This window comes from Lipomyces doorenjongii (genome assembly GCF_038497915.1).
Source record: "Lipomyces doorenjongii strain NRRL Y-27504 unplaced genomic scaffold V1508scaffold_115, whole genome shotgun sequence".
NCBI classification, from domain to species: Eukaryota; Fungi; Ascomycota; class Lipomycetes; order Lipomycetales; family Lipomycetaceae; genus Lipomyces; species Lipomyces doorenjongii.
Window position 1 is genome coordinate 1 of NW_027118182.1, and position 14,487 is coordinate 14,487.

At 48.5% G+C, this 14,487-nt stretch overlaps 6 protein-coding genes across 6 annotated transcripts; 3 read left to right on the forward strand and 3 right to left on the reverse strand.

The window, feature by feature from the left end:
• Nucleotides 1–1,583: 1,583 nt before the first annotated feature.
• Nucleotides 1,584–2,939, reverse strand: V1508DRAFT_361549 (kinase-like domain-containing protein; the record flags this gene model as incomplete). The annotated part of the gene is made up of 4 exons (XM_066937192.1): nt 1,584–1,897; nt 1,949–2,318; nt 2,380–2,517; nt 2,568–2,939. The coding sequence occupies 4 exons, from the start codon at nt 2,937–2,939 to the stop codon at nt 1,584–1,586; spliced, it is 1,194 nt and encodes a 397-aa protein (XP_066792604.1).
• Nucleotides 2,940–3,592: 653 nt separating this feature from the next.
• On the forward strand, nt 3,593–4,501 carry V1508DRAFT_427259 (Longin-like domain-containing protein). The gene is made up of 4 exons (XM_066941660.1): nt 3,593–3,780; nt 3,828–4,035; nt 4,127–4,291; nt 4,361–4,501. The coding sequence occupies exons 1-4, from the start codon at nt 3,636–3,638 to the stop codon at nt 4,461–4,463; spliced, it is 621 nt and encodes a 206-aa protein (XP_066792605.1). The 5' UTR covers nt 3,593–3,635; the 3' UTR covers nt 4,464–4,501.
• A 557-nt stretch (nt 4,502–5,058) lies between these two features.
• Nucleotides 5,059–5,390, reverse strand: V1508DRAFT_406902 (GGL domain-containing protein; the record flags this gene model as incomplete). The annotated part of the gene is made up of 2 exons (XM_066938812.1): nt 5,059–5,179; nt 5,236–5,390. The coding sequence occupies 2 exons, from the start codon at nt 5,388–5,390 to the stop codon at nt 5,059–5,061; spliced, it is 276 nt and encodes a 91-aa protein (XP_066792606.1).
• Nucleotides 5,391–6,260: 870 nt separating this feature from the next.
• V1508DRAFT_442464 (uncharacterized protein) lies at nt 6,261–8,964 on the forward strand. Its single transcript, XM_066942335.1, has 2 exons — nt 6,261–6,427; nt 6,491–8,964. The coding sequence occupies exons 1-2, from the start codon at nt 6,392–6,394 to the stop codon at nt 8,735–8,737; spliced, it is 2,283 nt and encodes a 760-aa protein (XP_066792607.1). The 5' UTR covers nt 6,261–6,391; the 3' UTR covers nt 8,738–8,964.
• V1508DRAFT_464726 (uncharacterized protein) lies at nt 8,857–11,442 on the reverse strand. Its single transcript, XM_066942906.1, has 2 exons — nt 11,290–11,442; nt 8,857–11,233 (listed from the first exon to the last, which is right to left on the reverse strand). The coding sequence occupies exon 2, from the start codon at nt 10,995–10,997 to the stop codon at nt 9,285–9,287; it is 1,713 nt and encodes a 570-aa protein (XP_066792608.1). The 5' UTR covers nt 10,998–11,233; nt 11,290–11,442; the 3' UTR covers nt 8,857–9,284.
• A 1,367-nt stretch (nt 11,443–12,809) lies between these two features.
• On the forward strand, nt 12,810–14,482 carry V1508DRAFT_427272 (ADP-ribosylation factor family-domain-containing protein). Its single transcript, XM_066941661.1, has 7 exons — nt 12,810–13,119; nt 13,283–13,386; nt 13,440–13,479; nt 13,542–13,607; nt 13,660–13,939; nt 13,990–14,041; nt 14,091–14,482. Exons 1-7 carry the CDS (start codon nt 13,101–13,103, stop codon nt 14,097–14,099), a joined length of 570 nt encoding a protein of 189 aa, XP_066792609.1. The 5' UTR covers nt 12,810–13,100; the 3' UTR covers nt 14,100–14,482.
• Nucleotides 14,483–14,487: the final 5 nt, after the last annotated feature.

Below are 14,487 nucleotides of genomic sequence, written 5' to 3' on the forward strand. Positions count from 1 at the left end.
AACCTTGAAGTCTTACAATACAGCAAGAACCGGCCACGCCGTTAGAAACTGTCCTGACCACTACCTAAAAGCACACAGATTTGTGGTCTATGCCCCTCTAGTCCGGGTCCGACAATGTGACACAAATCAGGGGTCCGCTTCTGGCGCTAATAAATTAGTAAGCCATAGCTTATATACACTTATGGTGTATTCCCAATCGTACGAATACGAGCAGAGCTATGCTGAACCTAGTCCACGCACGCCCAGTGTCCATTATCTTACAGCCAGTAACCGAATAACAGCTGTGGCTGTAATAATAATACTTACGTTGTAGACACGAAAATGTCAATATACTGTCTTCGAAATTAACTACAAGTTTACGGCCGCTTCGACCGTCATTAAACGCTACCCCGACCAGCACATGATTCAGGGGCAGGTAAACGTTCTATCAGACAGTTTTAGACTGCGCGGCTGGTTAGCTGGTTAGCAAGATCATTTACTATTGTCGGACCGGTCGCGCGTAGACACCATGCGAGACTGTATTATACCTTAATAATGGCTATAATGCAAATGACGTATCGACACAGTCTCACGTCGAGCTGCCCTCCATCGACAAACTTCTTCCTGAAGTCATATGCCCTTTCTTGGCCAGTTTACAGGCATCGCATCGTCACACGGGCGACTGAAGACATAAATTAATATTATTTATCTGCGGCTGCCCTACAGCCTCACAAAATGGCACTGTATTAGTGCTAAACAAGCAGTTTATTCTAATTGTATATACAAGCTCTATTTACTGCCATGTCGTATCGCGATAGATAATGACATCAAATACAAAGTCTAACAGAACACCACAACGCCGAGTCCTAAAATGCAAAGGCCCAAAACATAAAAAATAACATGCGCATCAATTCCGGAGTCCCGTCTCACAACCTGCTTCTGCCGTCTCGTATACTTTATCCTCCGCGAGACTATATCGCTGTTGCGGCACTTGCTGCGCTCCGAGCAGCTGCTGATTCTCCTCATCATCATACGAACACGGCCGCCTATCATATACATCCAAACTCCTCGACCGACCACTCGCACTCCCGAGGACATTACCACTAACAGCCGTACCCACATCCCCACCATTCTGCACTGTCAAATTCGCCATCTGCGCCTCCACTCTCTGCGCATTGATATTCTCGTCCCTCGGTGGCTCCTCCGCCACAGTCGACTTCGATTCCTGGCGCAGGTTCGACGATTTATGGATTGTTCTAATCACCGTGACCACCTCCGGGATGCCTTTAATAGCATGCTCGAGGTCTTCCTGCGTGACTTTGGAAATCGCCGTCGCCGTGTTTTCATCTTCGGATAGCAACGAGTCGAGCCCTTCTAGTGTCACCCACGGATGTTCCTGTTTGCATCAGTATTAGCATTGATGCCGACCGCAAAGACCCAAATCAATCAACGTACTCGCAATTCTGGCATTTTAATCCGCTTTTTGTAGTCTTTCTCGAGTAAGCTGTCTAGAAGGTCGACTAACAACGTGTTTGTCCCGGCCGCAATTGAAACCCTGCGAACATCGTCAGCGCCTCTCTGACATGACCCGCAACAAAGCAAACTCACCCTTCACGATTAATGGCATCCGACAGCACAACAGGATTCACATACGGAAACGGCAGCCGTCCGAACACTAGACAATACAGCGTAATCCCCATAGACCAAATATCCGCAGCCCGCCCAGAATAATCCACTCGCGGGACCGCATTCAGTTCTGGTGCCATGAACGCGGGACTGCCCGCCTGTTTTGACATCGCGTCGTTGTCGCGTTCGAAGAATTCAGACACGCCAAAGTCGACTATTTTCAGCACGTTGTCGGACGTTAGCAGGAGGTTGTCGGGTTTGATGTCCCTGTGCACCACGCCTTGGGAGTGGACTGTTACGTTAGCACGGTCTGCTTCAAGCCTGGCCGACATCATGCACTCACGGTATTCTATGCCTAGTGTTAAATCTCGAAAATATAATCGGCACTGCTCTTCCTCGTACGGCTCCACCTGCGCGTCAATATCCAACTTCATCACAACCCCTTTACTACACCACTCAAGCACCATGTACAAAGAATCGCCGCCCGGGTTATCCAGCACCTCGTATAAGTTCGCAACGTTCACATGATCTAACTTTTTCAAAATCGCAATCTCATGACGAATCAAATTCAGCGGATCGTCCGTTTTCCTCAACATTGGTAATTGACCACCTCGCGCCGGCGGCAAGCTCGGCGACCCCATCCGGCTGCGTTGCCGCAGGATAGCATTACCGCGTTGTCGACGCAGCCGATGTTTCGAGACTTCTTTAATGGCCTGTTATTGTGTCAGCGCTACCGCACAGAGACATGCTGCGACAGCTAAAAGGTGCACTCACGTAGACTTCGTTGGTTATCTTGTCGATTGCGCGGTATACGGCACCGAAGGACCCGCGGCCCGCTTCCTCTTGGATCACGTATTGGTTATTTATAATCTGCGTGTCACCGTCCTGCATCAAGCTCGCATTCAATGTTTCCTGTATCCGTCAGCCAGTAATCTCCCAGCTCAACAACCTCAAATGTATACCTTAACCTCCGGCTTAAACCCGCTTAGAACACGTCTATGGTGACGCTTCGGACTACGTAGCCCAGACTCAATATCTCCCATCGACGAAACAAACGCACCCGCCAACCTCCGCCGACCGGTTTTCTCATTTTCAATCCCATTGCCAATCTCATCGCCTCTCAACACAACACTGGCTGCTTCCAACAGCGCTCCAGTCCGGATTGAAGTTGTCGTCTTAGTCCCGCTCGGATGTTCAGAAACGTCGTACGCAATCCGATTGTTGCCATTGTCTCTGTTGGGGTCGGACGCAGAGAGTACGGTTGCTGAATCTCTTGACGATAGGCTCGGTGTGATTATGATCGGTGGCGGCACGTTTTTGCGAGATATGCTCATCTTTGCTACTTGCAAAACTCCTTCTATATATGCCGCAAATAAAACTTATTTATCTCCGGCGCGTAAGCTGTAGAAAATCTGGCAAAGACATCTGTATCTGTCGTGGTGAAAAAAAAGGCATTGTCGAGGTCGGCCCTGATCCATCCACATGCATGTGTATGTGCTTCAGTTTGGCTTTACTTACCCTGCTACGAAAGCATACTCGCCTGTGCGGCTCGCTCAACACTAACGGCTATTTTTACGACTGCTTAGATGTGATTACTCTACGTGCTTGTAAGCCCAGTAATCAGTGATTGATATAGATGCTACGGCATATTAAAAATAGCTACGCTAAATCATTCTCGTCCGGTCAACGCGTCGTTCACTAACATGAAGCATTCCATAGATCGCAATTTGGCCCCGCAGATCAGGGAATATACCTTGCCCTTTAGAACGACACAATCTTAAACTCGCAATTTCTTCAATCCAATCCGCTCGAATATACCGCGCGACGACCGCATCCTTCATTTGAACCCTTCGCCGTAGATCGGCGTCTTTAAATAACACGTGTAGTGCCAAGCTCGGAGAGATTTTAAACGCATGAATAAAATTCACCCTGCATAGATACTACAAATCTACGTTGATATGCCATTACTACATGATGTTTACGCTCATTGAGAGTGGGTAGGGGTAAAACTTACCGGCGGTTTGCGATGAATGACTCGTCACTATTTCTGTCGGGATCGTGACTACTGGACGCCTGCCATATTCCAACCGGCACTTGCTATCATACGGCATCAGCAATCAACTATCTCAAGAATCACAATGACAATCTACAGTTTCTGGATCTTCGACCGGCACTGTAAGGTCTCTTTTTTGATCTCTTCTTCTGATACTAACTCTTGACAGGCGATTGCATATACCACAAAGACTATAAGCGCCCATACCGCCAACTGCGTTCCAAACTCGATTTCCCTCCCGGCTCCATTGACGAAAAGAAACAAACAACAGGCGGCCCGCCAACGGGGAAAGGTCCGTTGAGCGTAGACGATGATGCGAAATTGGTTTTTGGAGTCGTGTTTTCATTGCGGAATATTGTTACAAAGTTAGCCGGGGAGTGAGTATCCTGCTGAACTTGGGCTCATCTATTGAGATGACGCGCTTCCTGCAATATGGATTAAAAGACTAATTGTCAATTGCGGGGATAGGAAGGAATCGTTTTTCGTGTTTCGGACATCGAAATATAAACTCCATTTCTACGAAACACAAACCAACCTCCGCTTTGTCATGATTACCGATCTAAAAGTCGACGGCATTCGACCTATATTAGAGCAGATACACGCTGGTCTGTACGTCGACTATGTTATAAAGAAGTATGTCGTGAAAAATTTTGCATCTTTAGTAGGTTCTTGCGAGTATGGGGTGGTGCTAACTATTCGCAGTCCGTTAAGTCCGGTGGAACATACCAATGGCGTTGGCGTTAATAATGAGTTGTTTAACTTGGGGTTGGACAGGTTTCTACGGCCATTGTCTATATTTGAGTAGAGGTCCGATTGCGTGAATAAATAAATATTACAACTGAACTGCCACTGATTTAAACGCGCGGTGAAGGTGACCAACGCTGATTACCAGTTACCAGCCATGAGTTAAGTTTCGGGGTCATCCCTCTCTATTGTTCCTGGTCAATAAGTCTCGGAAAAACCGGACTCACATTGGTGGGTTTCGGAGATAGCGATTTGAGGCTGATCGCAAATCGATTATTGGCGGCCTCCATACAAAGCAAAAGCACACAGCAACCCCATTGCCTCGTGTTTCCCAAAACGGCAGATGCGCCTTGTCTGTTTCGTATCATTGACACCTAACAGCCGGGTTCCAGTAAACTTGATCTCGTGCAAGAGTAGGTACTAATATTTTGTAGACCATAGTAGACATGATGATATAGTAATTCGAAGAAAAGTAATAACGCATCATACGGAAGGCTAGAATATCATACACGCCAGCCAATGTGCCATCCAAAAAATTAAATCGTGTACGCTTATGTTGCAAACGATATGTAATTTTCGATCCCGGAAGTGTTCGGACCAACACGATCCAACTTGGTACATGAATTCTTATAACTGCGGATAATTATCCTAGTATCTTACATGACACTGCAGCAGCCGCCTTCAGATGGCGGATTATAAGGGTCTTCCCGTTTGTCTATCGATCCCCAAACACTCGGCACCATGAAATCCTTCGTGTTCTTCGTATATTGTATGATCCTGTAACCCCTCTAATTAGCACATTCAACAGTACGAAACGTCGAAGAAATACTCACGACTGACAAGCCTCGGACGTCCGTATTCGTGGCCGGACGAGATCGGCCTCGAGACGAGAGCACAGGTCTCTGACGCGCTTGAGCCTTAGTTCGAGGGACGATCCTTTCGTTTTGTCGCGTACGCCGCCGACACTACCTGGCACGATACTGGCCATGTCAGAATCTGCGAGTAGCAATGATAGTAATTGTAATAATGAGGGAGTGGAGGGGGATCGTCGCTAGCAATGAGGGGACTCGTGCGTGAGGGGTAAGAAGGTTACCCAAATTAAAGCGACAACCTGAATGGTAGACTTTCGAATGTGTACTGTTTTGGCTGTAGTCGAGATCAGTCTGCGTACAATATAAGAGGAAGGGAACTCTTAAGAGGAGTTAGCAGGATGCGGGAGTCGGTTCAGGAGGGAGTAGGTCAACAATGTACCCACGGCACTCGATGAAATCCAAGCTTCTCCTCAATTTGGCAGCGTGCATTAAGACAGTACTCACTTTAGATTATGCAGAGGTGCAGCAAAAGCAGCAGCGTCGTCACTGAGCTTAACACAGCGGTCTGATCCTCAGAGTCTCGAATGAGTAGTAATAAAGGACTATAGTCGCCAGAAATTGGTTGAGGAGAAATTAGAGTCCACTGGATTAGAATACAGTGTACTGCGTGGACATATGCAGTACACCGCTAGCATTAGATGTATACTCTGCTGTCAACCAATTACTATTTACGCAGCCGTCTCTGTCAGACCGCCTTAATCATGAAATTAGTTAAATCACTGCCTAGACGCCACGTCTGCGTGAGCAGCTGGTTGCTTCGATGTGTTCGATCAGGGGGAATGATAATGCCGCACAAGATCATCATGGTGAAGTCATACCTTTGACGCACAGACCGCACTCCGGGTAACCTTCTTATGCCCACATCTCAATACCATATAAGCCATATCTATGCCGTAGAATTATTGGCATATAGATTACGGCACGTCGCACTTATGTACATAAAAATCGCTCCCGCACGCAGAAAAAAATTGCATAGAATTAGACAACTTACATCCAACGACTGAAGTCCGTCATCAACAATCGACCGCTTCCGTTCCGCGTCCATATCATCCCTTCCGGACGCCTGATCAGTTTCTGTATCCATTGATTCGTTCGTCGCGTGCAGGAACCACCCAATATGGCGCCCCATGTCCGTCCTGAGAACGTCTTGAAGGTATGCTTCTTTTGCGAGTAAGTCGATCTTTCGACGAATGAAATGCTGACGTTGGACAAATAGCGAGCCGAGGAGCTGTTGGCCGTCGAGCAGTCTGGCGATGCGCTCAATTTGCTGCACGAGATTATCACGTCGAAGCGGACGAGAAATACGCCTATAACGTCGCTGGAGCCCATCATGCTGCGCTTCGTGGAACTCTGTGTCCAGTTGCGCAAAGGAAAACTTGCCAAAGAGGGACTATATACGTACAAGAACGTCGCCCAAAACACTTCCGTTGGCAGCATCGAGGTCGTACTCAAGAAATTCATTGATCTCTCTAAGGACAAGGTCACCGAAGCCCAGGCACAGGCAGATCGCATCACCCTTGATTCGATCGACGATCTTGAGGCCAGTGAGACCCCGGAGTCGATCATGCTCTCGACAGTATCGACGGAGCAAAGCAAGGATCGCACAGACCGTGCCGTCGTCACACCATGGCTCAAGTTCCTGTGGGAAGCCTACCGAACTGTTCTCGAGATCCTGCGGAACAACGCTCGACTCGAGATTATGTACCAGGCAATCGCCATCCAGGCCTTTCAGTTTTGCTTGAAGTATAGCCGCAAGACTGAATTCCGACGCCTGTGCGAACTGTTACGCAATCACCTCCAGAGCGCCTCAAAGAACACGTCCCAGGTGCATGCGATCAACTTGAACGACCCCGACACGCTCCAGCGACACTTGGACACGCGTTTCGCACAGCTCAATGCCGCGGACGAACTCGACCTCTGGCAGGAGGCCTTCCGCTCTGTCGAGGACATCCACACTCTTCTCACTATCTCGAAGCGTCCACCAAAGCCAGCTATGATGGCCAACTACTATGAAAAGTTGACCAAGATTTTCCTCGTGAGCGACAACTACTTGTTCCATGCCACGGCCGCGAGTAGATACTATAGTCTGCGTCTGCAGGCCAAGAACATCACCTCCGCCGACGCGACAAAGAGCGCTTCAATCGTACTTTTGTCCGCGCTCGCGATTCCGGTTATCAACACCTCCCGCTTCCGGTCCGTCATTTTCGATGTCGACGAGTCTAAGCACAAGAATGCGCGCCTGTCCGGCCTTCTGGGCCTGCCTAAGGCCCCGACGCGCGCCAGCCTCTTGAAGGACGCGCTCGCGAAGGGCATCCTCGCCCGCGTGTCTCCTGAAGTTAGGGATCTGTACACTATTCTTGAAGTCGACTTCCATCCGCTCAGCATCTGCCGCAAGATTTCCCCCATCATGACCGAGATTTTCAAAGACGATGGACTGAAACGTTACATTGAACCGTTGCACCAAGTCATTCTCACGCGTTTGTTCCAGCAGCTATCACAGGTCTATGATGCCGTGAAGCTGGATTTCGTGATCAAACTTGTCACGTTCCCGGCGCCGTTTGAAGTCAGCTCGACAACCATCGAGAAATTTATCATGAACGGGTGCAAGAAAGGCGATCTTGCCATCCGGGTCGACCATGCGGCGAACTCGATCACGTTCGAAAGCGACGTGTACGCGACCGCGAAGGGCGCGACCGACGGGGTGGTGCAGTTGCAGCCCACGCCGACTGAGATCGTACGGACTGAGCTGACGCGTCTCGGCAAGACATTGTTCGCGACAGTGAACCTCGTTGACGAGGAGTACATCTCTTCACGCGCGGCTGCCAAAGATGCGGCAATCAAACGCGCGGTTGTGGGTGTTGAGGAAGAACACAAGGCTGCGTTGCTGCGCAAGAACATTATCGAGGACCGTGCGAAGGAGGCTGAGACAATCTTGCAGAAGCGCGAGGAGGACGAGAGCAAGAAGCGTGCGCTGCGACAACAGCAGGAGCAGCTTGCCGAGCAGAAGCGGTTGGCCGAGGAGATGCGCAAGCGCGAGTTCGACAGGATCAAGCGCGAGCAGGACGCGATTCAGGAGCAGGAGAAGCGGAAACTTGCTGACGAGATTATATCGACGGGGATTAAGCTCGACCTGGAGAGCATCGAGAGTATGGACACACACAAGTTGCGGGAAGTGCAGATCGAGCAAACAGAGAAGAAGAACAAGGACATGACCGAGCGGTTGCGGATCACGGCCAAACGCGTTGACCATCTCGAGCGCGCTTACAGAAAAGTCGAGATTCCACTGTTGGAGAACGACTATGAGAAGCAGAAGGAGACCGATCGGTTGCTGCATGCCGAACGGCGCAAGGCCCAGCTCGAGGCTTCGAGAGCGCAATTTGAAGAGAAGGTACTACTGAAGAAACGGTTGAAACGGATGCTGGCGGATTATGACGAGTTCAAGGAAAGCCTCTTGAGGCAGTAGAGATTTATTGTTTTTGTTTATGAAAGTTGGCCAGTAGATGAAGCATTTATTTTGTTGTGTTTTTTTTAGTCGCCTCCTCCGCCTTTTATTTGTTGTGAAGTATCTATCGAATGGTCTTTGTGGAAAATTGATACAAATCTATTAAGTATACGACTCAAACGAAAAATTTTTCAATATGATACAACTGAAAGGTAGTATTTACAAAAGCAATCAAGCCCCATCAACACATATCGAATAAATACACCGAATAACACAATTGGCCCCGGCCAATACCCCTATAGATCCTCTAAACAATCTCCCGACACAACAGAAGAAATCAAATCGTACAATAAATTTATGTAAAAACCAACAACTAAAAAAAATTAAGATATGCCGGCGTAATACAAAAAGCAAACGGTGAAATGAATGTGCGCCGATACCCCTGATTAATTAAGCCATTTAAGAAGAAAGAATACTTTTTGCTGAACCAAATGTATGAAACCCCATCGTAAAATGTCGTTAGCTACCTTGTCTGTGTCTGAATCTGTGTTGAAGAAACCGCGACGACTTATACGGACAGCATCCACTCAGCATACGGATTTTCGCCCTTCTTAACGGCGACTAATCCTAACTGCCGCATCTTCTCGACGCCCTCGCCAGGCGCGATATCATGATGCGGGTGCTGATACTGATGTCTAGGTTCGCGCCTCCTATTGTTTTTCCGCTCGAGCCCCTTGACGATATCAATCGCCCCGCGCTCTCTGTTTGCGGATTTGTTGATGTTGTTTTGCATGTGATTCCGGAACAGCGGCCTGTTGTGCTGGAAACTCGTTGCCTTGCCCCCGTGGTCGCGATGTTGTCCGTGCATCTGGACCGGAACCGGGATATTGTGATGATGTCGTGTGGTGTGATGCACGGGGGGCGGCGAGCGGCACAGTCGTCGACTGCCTTCTGATTCGGCATCGGACTTAGCGTCATCAGAATCCTCATCGACGTCTTCAGGGAAGGACGGGTCGATGTCCTGAGGACAAGGCTTGTGGTTATACCGCGCCCGTTCCTCGAGCGCGGAATAATACGCAACCTCGATTGGTCGGTCCTCGTCGAAAGTGCCACACACGAATTCCGACGAATCTGGGATCATATTTGCGGGTGGGGTAGCAGTACGTTGGACCATGTGAGCCGGTCTCAAGCGCGACAGTCGATCCAACAATACCCTCTGTTGCATGTTCGCCGCGGCACCATTGTACTCTGACATTCCGTCGTCATCATCGTCAGACGCGTAGCCGTCCTCAATGTTACCATGCAACACCTCCTCTCCCTCGCTTTCGTACTCAATGAACGGCGTGCGCTGCAATCGAGCGAGCATTTTTCCGCGAACGCTGCCGGGCGCGAGAACAGGACTGGAACTCATTTCAGGAGACAGATCATCTTGGTCCTCATCACCCGATCTATTGTCGTCATCGAAATCGTCCTCGTCGTCCCGCGCATCTTCGTCATCTTCATCCAGTTCGTCGCCTTCGATTTGCGGGCGAGTGGCGCGGGGATCGTCATATGACTGTCCATCACCAACATCCTCCTCATCATCATCGTTGTCGTCATTATCTTCGGCCTCAACCTCGGCATTCAACCGCGAAATGTGTCGCTCCTTAAGCAAGACGTCGTCGACGCGCAAAATTCTCTGCGGCTGGGGATGATAGACCTCCTGCTCGGTCTGGCTCGCGATAGCCAAATTCTTCTCTCCTGGCGCATCGGAGGACTGCTCGCGAGAGCTCTCCTTGCCGCCGGTGCAAGCGAATTTGATACTGCGTTTCAAAACATTGATGGTGCATTCGCTCGGCTTCTTGTCTGCATCGGCCACGACCCCAGTGTTATTGGTGTTATTCCCGGTCGGGTTGGTGAAACGAATAATACTCTTTGTCTGCGGGCAGACCGGTGGAGGAAGATGTAATAAAACGGGCGGTGGCGTTGGCGTAGTGTTGCGCGACGTATACCCACTGTCCGACAACGCATCCGCACCGGTCGAGCTCCCACCGTCCGAGCTCGCGGATACCGGCGATGTTAACATTTTCGAGAGCAGCGAGGACTGGTTGCGGGGAGGCGAGACGTAGAGCTGGCGTTTGAACGAATCAGACTGCCCTTCGGACTGGATATTGAGCCGCCGGAAACCAAGTTCCGGAGGCTCGTCGGCGTCGTCGGCGGGTTCGTCGTCGATGACGGGTGCGCGCGTGGCCTCTGTGAAAAGATTCTTGATGGTCTGGAAGGTGGACATTCGTGAACACATTTTTAATTTTGAACGCACGTTTTGGGAAGTCGAATGAAGATTTGCTGTAGCGAATGGATGCACAAAATGTGTATCAACGCGGGAAATTACCAGCTAACTTGACCGAAACGTCGATCGCCGCGTACTATAAGCGCAAAATTGGCGACATTATGGTAAGAATATGTTGATAAAGATGTAGACTGTCAGCAAAGAGAGGATGATCTTCGGTGTTGAAGACCTGTGTACGCGATGGGATCCTGCAGATGGGTTAGTGATTCATATTCTTGTGTGAGGCGTAATAGACAGAACCTACGAAACGAAAGACGAAGCTGTTGCGATAAAACCGTAAGTTGAAAGAGCAAAATATGTACGAATGCGAGAGATTTGTGAGAATGAGAGTAAAAAGAAGATTGAAATTGGTTCGTGGGGGGGGGGCGGGGGGGCGACGGCGGCAGTTATTACCGTGTGCTTAGAGAGTGAGTTCGTTGGGAGCAGCAGACATTCGTGTTCGACTTACGCAACAGACAAAAAAAATTAAACAGCGCAGACAAGGCGAAAGTTCATGCGGCTAATGCTGCGATCACGCTACGATCACAGGAAATGTTGTGTAAATGTGACCAGTGTCGCACGTTACGTCTACAGCATCCACCCTAACCCTGTGGGATCATCTCTTGCACCGTCCGCGCCGTCGCCGACGCCACTCTTCTCGAAAAGCAGTCACGGGGCGCGCTCACTAAGCCATTCCCCACGCCATTCCAGACTTGCGAATATGCCGCAAACGTCCCGTACTTAGGCACACACCGCTGACGTCAACACTTTCTGCTTAGTCTACTCAATCAAGCTGACCCAGGCACATTCCCTACCCGTGGAATGGAACCCGCCTCTAGCAGTATATGCTTGCTTGATTGATCTCATTGGTCCTGGCTGCTTTGGGATATTATCAACGGACCGAAATGTTATCCATTGCGCGATTATGTCTGGTATACTATTATTTTTTGGTTATAACTTAAGATTGCAACCAATAGTCACACTATGGAGTTTTCAATTAAATTCTACAGCGCAATTCGTGCCATATTCCTCCGTCGCCGCACTCCACACTGTCTAAATGGAACTAGCGTTACGGCTCAATTGAAATAACCTAATTGCACAAATTTCAGCCTCCAGGGGTTGACATAAAATTGGTTGCCACGCAATGATCTGCGTAGATCAGTCTATCGCCCATATGCGCCGACAGCTAGCTACTCTTCGCAATCCACTGCCTCCAGATATGGGTTGCTGAGTCTGATTGACACTGTACCGTAGCAGTTTGCAATAGCTGTCGAGAAAATACCTTGGCAAGTAAGTTTTGGGCGCTGCAATAATCTCATAGTCATAACCAATTATTCATCTTCCCACATCCCACTATCTGATTGTTAGCGATAGGTATCTGCGTGGAATCTTTTGACCTTAGTTGGCGTGAGTTACAACCGTCCTATGAACACTGCATTAAATGCCAAATCGATATGCTGTCGCCAATATCGAACTCGAATGCAATAGTACTCATACTGATTATTTCTGAGCCTCCGTTATATCTATTCCAATCTCGAAGTATCTCTCCCACTGACAAATTGCCCTATACATTAGAAGAGTCCGAGACCAACCTACGTGGTTAATTAATTTTGGCCCCACATACTGCTTGAATACCGCACACCACTACCATATACGCCCAAACGTCGCCGCAGATACGCCACGTACCAATAATTTCTGTGGGATTCCGCACACGTGGTTTAGGGGAAGCAGTCAGGTTTTGGACGGTGTCATCCATATGGCGAGTTCCACAAGGTTCAGCCGGGACAGCGTGTACTTTGTTAGTGGACAATCAATTACGTATCCACAAGAGATCTGACGATAGCATCTTTTTCCGCAGGAAGTGTTCGATTGATTATCTTTTTTTGTTTATTTTGTAATTTGTGAAGAGCGCATAGGTATAGTTGAATTTTTGTCGTCGTTGGTTTCGAATTAGTCGAGAGGAGCCGTGGCTTGAGGATCGTTGTTGGAGTTGTCGATTTGATTAAATAACAACAGCGTGATTACTGACGATTGCGTTATGTTATAGCGAGAGCATACCGATACCGAGTTTCAGCGATGTTTATTATCAATTGGTGTAAGTACTGTTATTAATTATCTGCGCGCGGTGCTATCACGCGATGCGATTTCAACGCTGCCAATCGCCTTGTGCATTGGCGGATATGTTTATGCACGTGGATTGCAGAATTAGTGCGGTGATGTCGTTTAATGGGCCGGTCACTGATATTTGATTGGTGCAGTTTACGATATACTGTCGTCGCTTGGCTTACTCAACAAGCACGCAAAACTCTTGTTCCTGGGTCTCGATAATGCCGGAAAGACTACTCTATTGCATATGTTGAAGGTAAGCTATGGCTCTGCACGATGTTGATGGGGCCAAATACTGACGCGTTGTAGAATGACAGACTAGCGACCCTGCAACCTACTCTACATCCGAGTATGTGCTTAACATTTGACACCTTGGTTCTGGTTGATTAGTTAACCTAAGTTTAAATATAGCATCTGAGGAGCTGGCTATCGGTAACTGCAAATTCACGACTTTCGATTTAGGCGGTCATCAGCAGGGTGAGTATCTTCTACACTTTCCGTTCCGGGTTACTGATGTGAAACGCGACAGCTCGTCGTCTCTGGAGGGATTACTTCCCCGAAGTCAGCGGCATTGTTTTTATGGTGGACGCGGCAGACGTAGACCGATTCGCAGAGAGCAAAGCCGAGCTCGACGCTTTACTCGCCATCGAAGAGCTGTCGAAAGTCCCATTCCTGATCCTAGGCAATAAGATTGACGCACCCGGCGCGGTGTCGGAAGAGGAGCTTCGATTGGCACTGGGATTGTACCAGACAACCGGTAAAGGCAAAGTTCCACTGGAAAACATTCGACCTCTTGAGGTGTTCATGTGGTATGTCTCCAATTGCGATAGTAGAAATTGCGATATTGATCTCCTTTCAGCTCCGTTGTTATGAGACAAGGATATGGCGAGGGTATCAGATGGCTCAGTCAGGTAGGTCTTTCTCCGCCGTTTTAAATGCTGAGACTAACAAAATGCACAGTACGTTTAAGGCGCGGCACCAACTTTAATAGGCGTGTATCCATTATGATTTTCTTTGCGTGCCGGATATATGAGTTAATATGAGGGTAAAAGATAGTAATTTAACTTTTGGTGTTGTGTTGTCAAAATACTTTTACAACACGAATAATGGAGAGTTATGTAATTGTCGTCAGTAGTGTTGACAGTTCAAGACGCTGTAGTAATATTAGCATTGACATGGGACGAAGGATGGCATTAGTTAGTCGTGTTGTTTCTGTGACTGTTGGCATCAATGACGTAGATCACCGGTTACCAAATATTGTGTTCACGCAATCATCATTAAGAATCTTATGCCGCTCAAAACTTTTAATACGTAGCTGTATTGCTAGATATATTTAATACATTCAATGCAACAAAAG

Coding starts and splice junctions, on each gene's coding strand:
- V1508DRAFT_427272 (XM_066941661.1), top strand. Junction 13,480..13,541: donor GCAACCTACTCTACATCCGA/GTATGTGCTTAA, acceptor GTTTAAATATAG/CATCTGAGGAGCTGGCTATC. Junction 13,608..13,659: donor TTTAGGCGGTCATCAGCAGG/GTGAGTATCTTC, acceptor GAAACGCGACAG/CTCGTCGTCTCTGGAGGGAT.
- V1508DRAFT_442464 (XM_066942335.1), top strand. CDS start 6,392: ATGGCGCCCCATGTCCGTCCTGAGAACGTCTTGAAG. Junction 6,428..6,490: donor GTCCTGAGAACGTCTTGAAG/GTATGCTTCTTT, acceptor TTGGACAAATAG/CGAGCCGAGGAGCTGTTGGC.
- V1508DRAFT_464726 (XM_066942906.1), bottom strand. CDS start 10,997: ATGTGTTCACGAATGTCCACCTTCCAGACCATCAAGAATCTTTTCACA.
- V1508DRAFT_427259 (XM_066941660.1), top strand. CDS start 3,636: ATGACTCGTCACTATTTCTGTCGGGATCGTGACTACTGGACGCCTGCC. Junction 4,036..4,126: donor GTTACAAAGTTAGCCGGGGA/GTGAGTATCCTG, acceptor TTGCGGGGATAG/GAAGGAATCGTTTTTCGTGT. Junction 4,292..4,360: donor GTCGACTATGTTATAAAGAA/GTATGTCGTGAA, acceptor AACTATTCGCAG/TCCGTTAAGTCCGGTGGAAC.